This window comes from Rhincodon typus, chromosome 1, assembly GCF_021869965.1.
Source record: "Rhincodon typus isolate 14 chromosome 1, sRhiTyp1.1, whole genome shotgun sequence".
NCBI classification, from domain to species: domain Eukaryota; kingdom Metazoa; phylum Chordata; class Chondrichthyes; order Orectolobiformes; family Rhincodontidae; genus Rhincodon; species Rhincodon typus.
Genome location: NC_063332.1, coordinates 14,826,100 through 14,842,017, shown reverse-complemented (window position 1 = coordinate 14,842,017; position 15,918 = coordinate 14,826,100). Strand labels below are relative to the sequence as shown.

Genomic DNA, 15,918 nt, shown 5'->3' with positions numbered 1-15,918 from the left:
TCCTTTTGATCCTCCTCAGCTACTTGATACAATCACAGCTGATTTAATCTTGTCCTTGATTTCAATTTCCTGCCCACTCTCAATAACTCTTCAACCTATTACTAAATAAAAATCTGTCTATCTCTTCCTAAAATTTACACGTCTGTCCCAATAGCCACTTTACAGAATCATGACCCTTTGAAAGAAGTAATTTCTCCTCATCTCTGTTTTAACCTTTTTGTGTGGCACCTTATAAAATGCCTTCTGGAAGTATGTAAGATTCGTGCAATAAGTTCAGTAAGATTTTGGCCTCCCCTTCTGCACCCCATAATCCTGGATTCCCCTGCCTAACAAAATCTTTCCGAATCAGTCCTTCATTTATTCATTTTCCCAGCTTCCATTGCTCAGTGAGGAAAAGCATTCCACTGGCTATTAACCTTCAGAAGAAATTCTTCCTCATCTCTATCTTAAATTATTGCTATGCTGACTGCCATAGTTCTGCATTCCCCAATGAGAAGAAATATCTTTTTAACATCTGCCCTGACAAGCTCCTCAGAATCCTATGTTTCAATAAAAAAAACTTTCTCAACACCAGATTATATCTCCAGTTTATCAGCTTTGCTATCCTATGACCTGTCGGTAATCTTTCTGGAAGCTGCAAGTTATCCCAGTAGATGAATGCTATCACTTCCTAGCTCCTGCTCGATGGGATGAAGATTGGCTAAGCCTGTTACTGGTGTCTGTTCTGTGCAGAAAAAGGAGAAATTGGAGTTTCCATGTCGGACTGACAGCACAAGTGAGGTGCCTGTGGGAGAAGTTAAGGTTGACTTGATAAATTGCTGTGGGACTGCTGACTACGTGTCCAGGTAAAAACAAACAGTATTAAACTTTATTGTGCATTGGTGGTATGTGTGCCTGGAGGTATATTGTGATGAATGCTTCCCAAGCAAGCATAGGCCAAGTTGTTCAGCTCCTATGGTGTAGCCAACATGAATTAGACTTCCAAATTAGCATGCCTGCATATTGAATTTTGATAATGGAATATTAACTTGGATCTGCTTCTGGCCATTGCCTCAACACATTTAAATTAGATGTGGACAGGAAACAATTATAAGACACAAAGAAGGCTGTCCTCAGTGCAATACTGACAGAACCCAACAGTCACAGGTGCCATCTTTTGAATCAAGTATGTTTGACCTTCACTTATCCCTAAAGTTGAAGTGTTAATGAAATTACCTCTTAGATGCACTGCTTGCACAACAATGAAAAGTTCCGGGCCTTAGCCAGTTGTTGTTTTTCCCCAATTAGGATCAATTTGTACAGCATCTATCCTGTCAAGCCTCTGCAGAATCAAATGTGTCAATGAGATCAACTCACAGTATAAGCCCAACATGATGAACCTCTGATTATCACCAGGTGTAGAGCTGGATGAACACAGCAGGCCTGCTCCTATGATGCTGCTTGGCCTGCTGTGTTCATCCAGCTCTACACCTTGTTATCTCAGATTCTCCAGCATCTGCAGTTCCTATTATCTATGATGAACCTCTTCCTCAAAAGATAACACCTTCATCATCTCTAGAATCAGTTGAGTGAACCATTTTGTAAACAGTTTCCAATGTCCTTCAGGTGACCAAAGCAGTATGAAGTTCAAGTGCAATCTCATCAATGCTATGTACAGTTGTAGCAAGACTGTCCTGTGTTCATCCTTCATTGCCTTTGCAATAAATGTCAATATAAATTTCCCTTAACTAGTTGCTGTACCTGTGTACTGAATTTTGTAATTCATGTACAAGGACCCCCAAATCTCACTGAACTGCAGAGTTCTGCAGTCTCTCTTTCTCTTAAAGTAACATACTGCTTTTCTATTCTTGCAATTTTGGTCAACCTCACTTCCCACATTATACTTGCACATCTGCCACATTGTTGTCCACACACTCAACCTATCTAAGTGCATTTTTAGATTCTTTATATCCTCCTAATTTGCTTTTCTATTATTCTTGCGTTATCAGTAAACTTATCTACAATATAGTCAGTCAGTTCATCCAAATCATGTTCGTTGGCCCAACACTAAACACTATAACCATTTTATTAGCTACAGTTTTCCAACCTGAGAGTGATCCATTTTTATTGACCTGGTTTTCTTTAGCTTGGATGTAAGGTTGGCTTACCTTCCAACACATGAGCTCATCTTGTGTGGTAACCTTTTAGGTGGCACCTTGTCTTGTGTCTGTGATATCCATGTGTTATCCATGTCATGTTGGTTTGTTGGCTCTCAAAATTGGTACTCTTTCAAGTTTTTTGCCTTTTTCTGCGTCTTCTACATTTATCCCTTAGCAGTCCTAGTTTACCACAAATCAAATCCAAATTCACTACATCTGCAGGTGTTCCCTTTATCTAATCTGTCTGTTTTATCCTCAAAGAACTGTAATCAATTTGTCAAGCATCATTTCACTCTCCTGGAGCTGTTCCTTCACTGTCGCTGGGTCGAAATGCTGGAATTGCCTTCTGAATAGCACAGCAGATGTACTGACATTCCAAGTCTGCAGCAGTTCAAGGACGCAGTACCATCATCTTGAGGACAAGTAGAGACAGGCGATTTCTGACCAAGCCAGTGATGTCCATATACCATGAATGAATTTTAAAAGCATGTTTACATTATGATTTTCTAAATGTTTAGAAACTTGGAAAATAGGAACAGGAGTAGGCTATTTGGCCCTTCTGAGCCTACTCAATCATTCAATTTGATTTATGGTCGATCACCCTACTCAGTTCTCTGTTCCTGCTTTTGCCCCATACCTTTTAATCCCTTTGTTCTTGTGAACAATATCTTGACTCCTTGAAAATATTTAATGTTTTGGCCTCGGATATTTTCTGTGAATTCCACAGCCTCGGACTCTTGATGAAAAAACTTCTCATCTCAGTGCAAAATGGCTTATCCCCTTTAAGACTGTGACTCTTGGTTTCTAGCATCTTCCCAATGCCAGATTAACTGGCCTATAGTTTGCACACTCCCTCTAGTGTGATTAGTGATGTCATATCTGTGGCTTTCTGTAAGTGTAACTGTTTGTCTTTTCGGGCTTTGCTTCTTTCCACTGTTTTAACATTTCTCTTTTGCCTTACCCAGTCAGCACTTACCAGCTGTCTTGTTTTCACAACTGCCAAGTCTGCCTGTGCACTTAATAACTTCAAGGTAGCAGACGTATCCTGGGATAACATGTCTACTTCCATTTGATATTGCTTATCTAACTAAGATGTAGTGTCTTACTGCTGGCAGGAATATGTTGCTCTCATGTGCTGTTTACATCTATTGAGAGCTATCATTTGATTATCTGTCTTCTGTAGGTGTTTGGCCATGCAATCCTATCCTTTTGTGCACTTTTCCCATATTACATGACAAAGATCAACAATCAGTCAAGAAACTAGCTGCAATCCTGCTTACTTTTTAATAATCTCCCATTACCCCAAACTGAGTGGCACTTAGTGGACCATTCTCATGTATTGGTCATTCAACTCTAAGTTGATAGAAAGGAAGTAATTGTCCTTGGGCCTTGACAGAATTTTCTTAAATAGAGATTTAAAAATTTTGTGTTCAAATAATGTTGGTGCTTCACAACCTGTAAAATAAATGCAGGAAATCTGTTTTCCTCTGGTGGACTATGGGACAAAACCTTTTTTTTTATAATCAGACCATTTGGAAGTGAAGCCAAGAACGTTTCTGTGCACTAAGATATTTTGGAACTGCCTTCACCTGATAGGCTAGATGTTGGAGAGTTTTTTGGGGACTTGAGATGAACAGATTTTTTTTCTTTTAACCAGTGTGAGGAAAGGTGGGAAAATGCCATTGAGGTACAGACATGCCAAGACCTAATTGTGAGACAGTGGGTTTAAAGTCATAGTCAAGTCAACCATGACCTTTTGAATAATGGAGCAGGCTTCATAGGTCGATAACCTACTCCTATTTCTTAGGATCTTATTAGACTTGATTAAGTGAATGGCCTGTTACTGTTTTTGTGGTCCAGTTTATTTTTTAATTAATTTCTTTTTGAGAATGCTTAATTCTGCGTATTTATAATATTGAATCCTCCCACCAGATATAGAGTCAGAGTTGTACATCATGGAAATAGACCCTTCGGCCCAACCCATCTGTGCCAACCAGATATCCTAAATTGATCTAGTCCCATCTGCCAGCATTTGGCCCATATCCTTCTAAACCCTTCTTATTCAAGTACCCATCCAGATGCCTTTTAAATGTCGTAATTGTACTTCCCTTCTCTGGCAGCTCATTGCACACACGCACCACTCTGTGTGGGGGGAAAAAAATTGCCCCTTGGGTCCCCTTTAAATCTTTGCCCTCTCACTTTAAACCTATGCCATCCAGTTTTGGACTCACCTAGTCATTTGGCATTTAATACATAGCTATGAAAAGTCTATGCCAGTAGTGTAATTAATGCAGATAAACCTCTTTCAGATGCCTTACTGACTTTGAATTGGTTCAATGTCTTGGACGCGGAGGATTTGGTGTTGTTTTCGAGGCCAAAAACAAAGTTGATGATTGTAATTATGCTATCAAGAGGATTCGACTCCCGAATCGGTATGCTAATGTTTGTGAAGGTTCGTTGCCAAAACCTTTTTCCATGTCTCTGACAACCTTCTTCAACAGACTTGAGTTGGAATTGGCCTTGCACATATTGGCAATTTAAAAAGGTTCCAAGATGACTCTGATACTATCACATTTACAACACCTCCCCTTGCTGGTAGTGGTCCCAAAAAGTGAGCCATTCTCTGACAAAAGAAAGCCTGGTTCACTGATGTCCTTTTCCTTTCTTATCCAGTCTGCCCTAACACAATTCAAATTTTACATCAATTTGATTAACTTTCAGTTCCAAGGTATTTTACAATTCGTCTAGTATGGATGGACAATGAATGCCAATCTTGCCAGTGGTGCCCACATCCTGAGAACAAATTATATTTCAGTAAGCAGATTGTCCTGAGCTCTATGTTGCTGTATGATCAGTCTCCAGCTTTAACAGTCCTGCAATTTGATACCCAAATGAGACATTGAAATTGTTTTCTTTGCTTCTCTATTAGAGTCATAGAGTAATACAGCATGGAAACAGGCCCTTGGGCCTAAACTGGTCCATGGTGCCCACCCAGCTAGTTCCGATTATCCGTGTTTGGTCCATATCCCTCTTAAGCCCTTCTCATCCATGTACCTAGCCAAATGCTTTTTAAAAGTTGCTATTGTACCTGGCTCATCCACTTTCTCTGGCAGCTCATTCCATATATGCACCACTCTGAGTGAAGAAGCTGCCCCTCAGGTCCTTCATAAATCTTTTCAATCTCACCTAAACCTATACCCTCTAGCTTTCAATTCCCCAGCCCTGGGAAAAAGACTATATGCATTCATCCTATCTATGCCCCTCATGATTTTATACACCTCAGTAAGGTCACCCCTCATTCTCCTATGTTCCAAGGAATAAAGTCCTATCCTGGACAACCTCTCCCTATAACTCGGGCCTACTAATCCTGGCAACATGCTCGTAAATCTTCTTTGCACACTTTCCAATTTAGCTACGTCTTTCCTATAACAGGGTGACCAAAATTGTACACAATACTCCAAGTGCAGCCTTACCAATGACTTATACAACTGTAACGTAACGTCCCAACTCCTTTAGTCAGTGCCTCGACCGATGAAGGACAGCATGCTAAATGCCTTCTTCACCACCCTGTCTACCTGTGATGCCACTTTCAACGAACTATATACTTGTACTCCTAGGTCCCTCTCTTCCACAACACTCCTCAGGACCTTACCATTTACTGTACAAGTCCTACCTTGTTTGAACTTTCCAAAGTGCAACACCTCACACTTATCTTTATTGAATTGCATTTGCCAGTCCTCCGCCCACTTCCCCATCTAATCAAGATTCCCTCCAATTTTTGGTAACCTTCTGTGCTGTCAACGATACCTCCTAATTTGAGTCTTATTAACTTCATAATTCCACAGAGACCAAGCACGGGAGAAGGTGATGCGGGAGGTGAAGGCACTGGCTAAGCTGGAGCATCCGGGCATTGTCCGCTATTTCAATGCCTGGCTGGAGACGCCACCTGAAGGCTGGCAGGAGGAGATGGACAAGCAGCTGCTGAAAGATGAAGGGTAAAGCAATGGGCCAAATCTAACCTGGGCTTCAATGCTAGTGGTTGGCAAGTGCAGCAGAATATGCACTTCTGAATTGACTGTCACTTGTTGCATGACTTGCGCCAATCCATTACCCTGGTTGTAACTCCATTCATGACAACAGATGGACAGCATTTAATATGCTCCTTGGTTTCTTGTTTGTTTACATTTCTTTTCTGCATTCTGACTTCCCAAGTAAATATCTGTTTATTTTTAGCACTTTATCTGTAGCACTGAAAGTGTTTCACACCCTCTGTTTCATCATAATCTGAGCAGATCAAGTGTCGCCACACCTTAGGAAGGAAAGTTTAGCCCTGGGGGGAATTCGATGATGTTTACAAGATGACACCTGACCTTCAGGGGCTAAGTTATTGGGAGAAATTGCACAAATTATTCTCTAGAATTTAGAAGATTAAGGGCAATCTAATTGAGATCTTCAGGATATTTACATGAAAAGATGGTAGATAACAGTAAACTATTTCCACTAGTTGAAGATTCTAGAATGAAGGAGCCTAGTCTAAGAATTAGCGCCAGGCCACTCAAGAGATGTTAGAAAGCACTTTTTATACGCAAAGAGTAATGGAGGTTTGGAACTCTGTTCCTCAGACACAAATTGAGGCTAATTCAGTTGTTAAATCTGACGTAGATGAACTTCTATTAAGCAAGGGTATCGAGGGATATGGGCCAAAGGCAGGAGTATGAAGTTAGGTCACAGATCAGCCATGATCTTCTTGAATGGCGGAGGAAGCTCGAGGGGCTGAATGGCCTACTGCTGTTCCTATGTTCTTGCTGTGGGAAGAATATCTTTAATTTATTTTTAATTGCTTTAGCTCGTCCTAAGACTGTACCCCTTTATTGAGTTCTCCTTCCAGGAAGAGCCATTCCCTATCTGATCTGAACTTGACTCCTGTTTATCTGGTGCCTTTTCATAGTTCCTTCCTTCATTGGAGGTATCACTTATGAACGGTTATTGAACTTCCTCCAGTGTATTTTTCTTGGGTAGACATATTCAGAACTTAGTATACTGTGTCACATGTTGTCTTAATGCTATTTATAACTACAGTAGCACTGGTTTGGTAGCTTTTGTATTCCAGCATCCCATTGGCTTTTTCCTTCTGCAACTATAAGTAACTGTTTAAATAAGCTTGTTTACCTGGATCGTCTAAATTTCTTTGTACACGTTACGTAGTACTTGCCATTTAGACTGTAAATCTATACGTGTATCTGAGGTCCAAAGTAATCTATACCAAATGTTGCATCCTCCCTTCAACCTATTTCTGCTATCGATGGGAATCGTTGGTATTTTAGCCTAATCTGCAAAACCTGTATCCAAGAACAGGCTATTTTTAAATATGTAATCTTGTGCTTGTATAGACATATGGTCTGCAAAAGCCTTTTCTCCGGTCATATTTTAATTTTACTTAATTTTAAGTAAATTTAATTTTAATTTCACTTAGTTCCTATGTATCCATGTCTACACCAGAAACATTATTCCTCTTTAAATTTCTGATCTTGTTTAATTATCATACATGAAAATTTTGCGTTTCATTCTGTTTTTGCCTTAACTTTTCCAGCACTGATTGGCCTGCGAGTTCTCCAGATGTTCCATCTGTTAACCGTCCAGAGCTTCCTGTTGCAGCAAACTGTTCAGGTAGTTCATCTTCACTGAAGTTCAGTTCCTACTCTGTGATCACTGCCAATCAACCTTCTTCATTGGAGCCATGTGTGTGTTTGGACCTCCCTACAGACTTCAGCCAATCTTTGGAACAGCCCCATTGTGGCCAAGATAGTCTTCTGTCTGAGTATGAAAGTGAAGGCAATTCTGAGCTGGCACATTCCTTTGAACTATTCCCTTCAGCTGCTGGCAGTGTTGTGAAGGAGGACAGGACTGCATCCTTTGACGTGGTGTTTGAAGATTCTGGCTGTGACCAAGCATCTGAGCATACACTGGACTTGGCGCCATCGTGCCACAGTAGAAGCGGTGATGGGAGACAAAACACCATTTCTCGGGAAGAGAAATCAAGTAGAACTGGGGGTCTGGTTTCCAATGATACTTTATCACGTTCTCCACCAAGACCCACATCGTTAAATCTGGGCCTGTGTAAAGACTCCGGGGAGAAAGCAAAACCAAACTCGCCTAAAGTTTACTTGTACATTCAGATGCAACTCTGCAGGAAAGAGACTCTGAAAGACTGGATGAATGGCCGATGTCAGATGGAGGACCGGGACCGGACTGAGTGTCTAAAGATATTTTTACAGATGGTTGACGCTGTCTGCTTCTTGCACTCCAAAGGATTAATGCACAGGGATCTTAAGGTATTGTAAACTAAATACAGGCCGCAATGTTTGTCTCAGAATCTTTAAAGGGTGGGCATGTTGTAATTGCCTTGCATGTGAAAGAACTTGGTGATACCACATGAAATGCTGCAACATCTAAATGTGCAATTTAGAGTATACTGGTTAAGATTTCACATGTAGACACCAGAAACTTAAAGTTAATCGGAACTATTTTGAATACATTTGAATTAAACAAAGGGGGTAGTAGACTGTAGTTTTTAGCCATTGAAACATGGGTTATCTCTGAAGAATCATTTTAGCTATACGTCAAGAATTTCTGTTTGTGTAGGACCTTTTAAAAGTAATAAAATGTCTCTGGTGCTTCACAACTGTATAGTGACGTAAAATATGGCACTGACCTGAATGAGATATTAGGACCAGTGACCAAAGGGTTGATCACTGCAGTAGGTTTTAAAAGGCATCTCGGAAGTAAAGAGGCTCAAGCGTTTTAAGGAGGGTATTCCAAATCTTTGGGCTTAGGCATTTAAAGTTCTAACTGTCAGTGGTGGAGCAACTGAAATGCTCAAGAGGTTGAAATTAGAGCAGCACAGACATGGGATTTGTCAGACTGAAGGAGATTGCAGTGATAGAGAGGTGGCCTGGACGCGGAGAGATTTGGGGAAAAATAAAGAAAATTTAACAACTCAGTTGTAATTTAACTGAGAGCTGGTGTAAATTAGTAAGCACAGGGGTGATAGCTGAATGATGTTTTGGAGCATTTTAATTAATGCATCCTGGAAGCATTCTCTCATCGTGCCCAGCATCTTAATCTTTCCCAGGTTTTTGCCTCTATACCTCCGATATCAATTCCATCGTTTTGTCTTCATTTCAGTTCTAATTTGTCCTTTTACTAGCTAAAGCCCATGTCCTCTTAGCTTCATCTTGAAAACAATAGTGAATTTACTGTGCAAGAATTGTGTGTGCCAGTTGCAGGAAAGGGCTGTCACAATACTTTGAGGACCACGCGGGCTGGATTATGAATACTGGGCCAACCACAAACTCCCTGTTCCAACTTGCATTCTACTCCCTCCAGTTCATTATTGTTGCAGTGCATTCTCAGTTCTTTTCTTCAGCTCTACACTCTAGTGCATCTCTTTCTCCATCTAAAAAGCATCACCAGCATTGTTACAGGTGTACCATTTTAGATTTAACAGGTGTCTTGTCGGCCTTTTCAGGACAGCATAACAAGTTCTGTTGCATTATTCAAAGGGGAGTAAGGGAGTTACCCAAATCCCTGAGGTTTCTGAAGAAGGGTCCCGACCCGAAACATCAACTTTCTTGCTCCTCTGCTGCCTGGCCTCCTGTGCTCCCCAGCTCCACAGCTCCACACTGTATTATCTCTGAGCCAATGTTCTTCATTGTCTGAAGCAGTTTTAACTGTCCCTAAGTTTAGCTGTTGAATTTGCCTTTGATTGTAACTTGGTGGCTGGGGTTGGTGACAATATTAGCTAATTTACTCTACAGCTATTTATTTAACCATATTTTTGGTCAGTGAATATTAATACAGCATCTTTAACATAGAAAAGTACACCAAGGCAATTCACTTGAGCACTGTACTTGTTCCATTTGTCTCTGGCCCTCTCTGGTTGAAAGTCCCTTATGCTATATTTTGCTACATCGGTGTTCCATATGACTGCTAGTTCCCCTGCAGTACATGACTGCCTAACCTGTTTTTTTTTCTTCAACCTCCATCTTGGTTGCACATCATCTGTCCTATGTTTCACTCTTGCTGGTGGTGAAGAGTACGCTGCCTTAATGCATAGAGAAAGGTGTAGAATTTCACACTTTTTTTTAATGATTTGATTCAAGTATCGTATTTCATTCAGATTACAGCATGAGCAACTTTAATTTTTAGTATGCGGTTCTTTGGAGATTTTTATTTTGAAATATACTTTAATCATAAAAACAACTTTTTGTACGTACACAGTCACAAGTGCAATTTGGTTCTGTACAGTAGCATACCAAGGAAACAAACCAGCATTGGAGTTTGACTCTATCCAAACAAACCAAAGACATCTCCTATATGAACCAGGGTATATCTACATGCATTTGAGGCCCTCGGACAGACCATAGACCATACACTAGTATAGGAACGGGTCTTTTGGCCCGCACTGTTGTGCTGAACATGACACCAAGTGAAACTAATTCCTTCTGCCTGCCTTTGGTCCATATCTCTCCATTCCTTGCATATTCGTGTGCTTATCTAAAAGTCCCTTAAATGCCCTTATTGTATCTGCCTCTACCACCCCTGGCAGTGCGTTCCAGACTCCTACCACTCTGTGTAACAGAAAAAAACAAAAAAAGCCCTTAGCATCTCCTTTGCACTTGCCTCCGCTAACCTTAAATGCATCCCCCTTTGTGTTAGACATTTCAACTCTTGATGGGGGGGAGAAAGATTCTGACCATCGACCTTATCTATGCATCTCATAATTTTATAGACTTTGATCAAGTCTCCCCTCAGCCTCTGCTGCTCCAGAGAAAATAACCTGAGTTTTTCTAGCCTCTCATTATAGCTCATACCCTCTAATCCAGGCAGCATCTGTAAACTTCTGCACCCTCCCTAAAGCCTCCACATCCTTCCTGTATTGTGGCAACAAGAATTGAACGCAATACTGTAAGTGTGGCCTAACCAAAGCCTTAAAGCTGCAACGTGACATCCCGACTCCTGTACTCCATTCCCTGGCCAATAAAGGCAAGCATGCCATTCGTTTTCTTTACCACCCTATCCACTTGCCTGGCCACTTTTAGGGAGCTATGGACTTGAACCCGAAGATCCTTCTGGCCATTGGAAGTGTCCCAGAAAACTGGCAAGTAGCTGTTCAGTGTCCTCCATTAATTGTATACTTTCCCTTTAAAATTTGATGTCTCAAAGTGCAACACTTCGCAGTTGGCTGATAAAACTCCATTGCCGTTCCTGCACCCATATCTGTGACTGATCTATATCTCGCTGTATCCTTTGACAATCTTCTCCACAATCCATAACTCCACCGATCTTTGTATCGTCTGCAAACTTACTAACCCACCCACCTACATTTTCATCTTAGTCGTTTATATATATCACAAAAAGCGGAGTTCCCCGTATGGATCCCTGCAGAACACCACTAGTCACGGACTTCCAGCCTGAAAAATACCCTTCCACAAATATCCTCTGTCTTCTATGGGCAAGTCAATTCTGAATCCACTGGCCAAGTCACCATGGATCCCATGCATCTTAATGTGGGACCTTGTCAAAAGCCTTACTAAAATCTAATGTACGACATCCATTGCTCTACCCTCATCGATCACCTTCATCACCACTTCAAAAAATTCAATCAAGTTCGTAAGGTGTGACCTGCCCTGCACAAAACCATACTGACTTCCTGATTAGGCCATGCTTTTCCAAATGTGCGTAAATCCTATTCCTAAGAATTCTTTCCAATTGCTTCCCAACCACTGATGTGAGACTCACCGGTCTGTAGTTTCCAGGATTATCCCTTCCTGAACAGAGGAACAACATTAGCTACTTGCCAGTTTTCCGGGACACTTCCAATGGCTAGCGAGAATACAAAGATCTTGGTCAAGGCTCCAGCAATCTCCTCTCTTGTCTCTCTCAATAACCTGGGGTAGATATCATCGGGCCCTGGGGTCTTATCCACCTTAATGCTCTTCAAGAGATCCAACACCACTTCTTTCTTGATCTGAAAATGCCCTAGCATATTAGCATGCTCCACACAAACCTCACTATCTTCTATATCCTTCTCCTGGGTGAATACTGATGCAAAGCACTCATTTAGGATCTCACTCAAATTTTCTGCCTCCAAGCACAAGTTCCCTTCTTTATCTTTGAGTGGTCCTACCTTATCCCTAGTTATCCTCTTGTCTTTAAAAGTATCTATAGAATGCCTTGAGATTCTCTTTTTAACCCTACTTGCCCAGGTCACTTCATGGCCCATTCTTGTTCTCCTGATTCCCTGCTCGAGTACTTTCCTGTTTTCCTTATTCCTCACGGCCCTGGCCAATCTTAGCTTCCTAAATGTTACATATCCTTCTTTTTCCCTTTTGACTAAATTCACAACTTCCCTCCTTATCCAAGGGTCCCTTACCTTGCCATCTTTATCCTTCCTTCTTACTGGAACATGCTGGTCTTGAACTCTCCCCAGCAGGTCTTTAAACAGTTCCCCACGTGTCAAATGTTGCCTTGCCTGATAACAGCTGCTCCCAATATTGACTCGACACCTCAAAGTCTCGTGGCATCAGGCTAAACATGGGCAAGGAAACCTGATTATCACTTGCTAACTTCTCTTGCTCATAAATTAGTGCTCCTTCATGCTGAACACTACCTACTATGTGCTTCATATTTGTGATTGTTGAAGGTGCAAAGAGTAACTACTGCTGTAATTAGAAATTGTTGGTTTCCTACACTTCGTCGTTTTAAGTCTCTTGGTTTAGCTTGTTAATTGACTGTTGGAATTGTACTTGCACAATTGATGTTGTCACATTCTCGTGCGGTGTTTATATCAGGACCTGTGAAGCTTGACCTTCCACATCAACTATTGTCTTTCCCAGTATCTTTTCTCAGTGCTACTTGTATTGTGAACTGTCACAATGCCACACCATCTTAATATGGAATGTTGTGAGGAGTCCAGTGAGCTGACCTTTCACTATCACCTTGTAAATTGAATTGTATTTCACACCGAATCTTGTTATTCTGTCGTAACAGATTAATGTTCTTCTCAATGCTTCTCCATTCTTCTTAATCAAACTGTATCTTTATATTTTTCTCTCCCTTTTTGCCTTGTATTTTTATAACTGTCTGTTAAATGGTCTCATGCTCACTACTTTGGGTAATCGCATATGGTAGCAAATTTTACTTTCTAGCAGTCCTCGCCTAAAGAGATTTCCCCTTACTTCCACCATTAGATTAATTAGTAACCATCTTAAACACCAGCAGCTTCCAGTTTTGAACTCTGTTCAGCCCTCATCTTGTTTCTTGTTATGTCAGTCATATGTTTCAAATATTCAAGTGTATCAATTAACAGAAATAGGCCATTCAGCCCCTCAAGCCTGTTGTGCCATCCCGTAAGACCATGGCTGGTCTGAAGCATTGTGTTTTAAAGATACACAACCTTCTGAGAGGGCAACTCCGAATTTTAAAATGGTGTCCCCTTGATCTGGGCTTGGTGACATGAAGAGACCTCCTTTCCACATCTTGTATACTTCAATCACCAGCACCATTCATGACTCTTCAGAAACAGAAGTAGCCCATATCCAACTACAGCAACGCTTGGACAATATCCAGGTTTGGGCTGATGAGTGGCACGTAACATTTGCACCGCACAAATGCTGGACAATGATCATCTCCAACAAGAGAGAATTTAACCATCACTCCGTGACATTCAATGGTATCACCATTGCTAAATCCCCAACTATCAGTGTCTAGGGAGTTATACTTTTCAAGAAATCGAATTAGACTGAACAAACACATCCTGTGGCTATAATGGAAGGCCAAAGACTGTGAATCCTGCAACAAACAACTCTCCTTCAGACTGCCCAAAACCTGTCTGCCATCTACATGGCACCAGTTCAGAGTGTGAAAGGTACACTTCACTTGCCAGAAAGACTCCAGCTCCAACAATAAACAGAGGTTAACACCATCCAGGAGAAAGCAGCCCACAGTGTCTCTGGATTAAAATCCTAGAACTCCCTCCCTCACCCCAAAACAAAAACAGCTTTGTGGTTTTGATTTCTCTACCTAAAAGGTTTACTTGCCATAGAGTGAGTGCAGTGGAGGCCAATAGGCTGATGCTGGGGTGGCAGGACTATCCTATGAGAGAGATTAGTTTGACATGCCTGTATTAATTAGATCAGCTCTCTCCCTTTTTAATTCTAATTGAAAAATATAAAATTCTAACAAGTTAGATGCAGGGAGGATGTTTCCTGGTTGGGGAGTCTACAGCCAGGAAACACAGTCTCAGGGCATTGGGTAGACCATTTAGGATTGAGATTAGAAAAGGTTTCTTCACGCAAAGGGTAGTCAACCTATGGAATTTTTTCCCACAAGATTGGAGGCCAAGTTACTACATGTACACAAGAATGACAAGTTTATATATTTTAAAGGCATCAACAGATCTGGGGAGAAAGCAGGAATATGGCATTGAGATAGAGGATCTACCATGATCATATTGAGTGGTGGAGGAGTTTTGAAGGTTCGAATGGCTTACACCCGCTCCTAGTTTCTATGTTCACTATTAAATGCAGTGGTTCCATCAATGCTTAAAAACAAATCCTGAATTTTTTGGAAAAGGCTGTTTTAAGTTCTTAACATTCTCATTTTTAGTCTGATTATATTTCTGTCAATAGTTTCTGTTAATAATCACTAGCCTTCGTGCACACTTGTTTGAAATAGGGTTCCTTTTTTATTTCCCCTTTTAAGCCTTCAAATATTTTCTTTACTTTGGATGATGTGGTGAAAGTGGGTGACTTTGGGCTAGTCACTGAAATGGACCAAGAGGAAGAAGAGGGGTCCATACTTACACCAATGCCAATGTACGCTAGACACACAGGGCAAGTGGGTACTAAGCTCTATATGAGTCCTGAGCAGGTGAGTAATGTCAAACTCCAGTATTTATCAAGTTCAGTGGAGATTGTTAAGCATAACATTGTAAAAGCTTCTTTATACTTCATAGATATCTGGAAATACTTACTCTCACAAAGTGGACATCTTTTCTTTGGGCCTGATCCTGTTTGAATTGTTGTATCCCTTCAGTACACAAATGGAGAGAATTCAGGTAAAATACCACTAGAAAATTATGTAACTCGTCTCTTCATCAATAAGTTGTGAAGAGAAGTGTTTTGTGTGTTATATTTTTGGATTTGGACTTTAAAATAGAGGTGAATGGATTGAGTCACTTTTTGGAAAAGAAAAGGCCAGAAAGTACCAACGTCAGTGACCCTAGGAGCAGTACCCCAAGTGGTTATGATGACAGTAATGAACCTTGGAGAACCCCTGTAGTGCGAATGGATTGATGCTTATTTTGAGCTCACATGAGATCAGCAAGCTATAATTTTAGTTTGATTTCAGAGCAGAAGGTTCAAAGTCTCTGTTTAGAAAAGTCAGGAGTTCATTTCAGAAGCAAGAACAGTTTCTTCTTGCAGAAGAGTTTAACATGTTCAAGGGAAATTACTATAGCCAAAGTGTTATAGTTTGTGGATTTTCAAAGTCAGGCGAATTGGATGGAAATCTTCATCTTGTTAAAACTGAGAGAGCTTAAGTTATCAGGATTATGAAAGGCTCATGCCAATGTGCTTTGAAAGAAATTGAAAAATTGTCTCGGTCAAGAAACAAAAATTGGAAATATCAATTAAGTAATCCATAGAGATGAACTAGGAGTGTTATTTATCTAAAATTAAGTATCTCTAAAATGATAGTGTTGGAGAATTGGGGGCAA

The 15,918-nt window shown here is 40.8% G+C and overlaps 1 protein-coding gene across 4 annotated transcripts in view; it reads left to right on the top strand.

The window, feature by feature from the left end:
- Positions 1–15,918, top strand: part of eif2ak3 (eukaryotic translation initiation factor 2-alpha kinase 3) — an 88,255-nt gene that overhangs the window by 16,105 nt on the left and 56,232 nt on the right. For 3 of the 4 annotated variants that reach the window (XM_048597386.1, XM_048597367.1, XM_020528753.2), the window contains exons 8-13: positions 733–845; positions 4,448–4,570; positions 5,984–6,133; positions 7,729–8,470; positions 14,904–15,071; positions 15,157–15,258. In XM_048597386.1, the coding sequence (XP_048453343.1) occupies positions 733–845; positions 4,448–4,570; positions 5,984–6,133; positions 7,729–8,470; positions 14,904–15,071; positions 15,157–15,258 (1,398 nt within the window). The remainder of the gene's footprint in view (positions 1–732; positions 846–4,447; positions 4,571–5,983; positions 6,134–7,728; positions 8,471–14,903; positions 15,072–15,156; positions 15,259–15,918) is intronic. The other variant, XM_048597377.1, reaches the window with a different exon arrangement.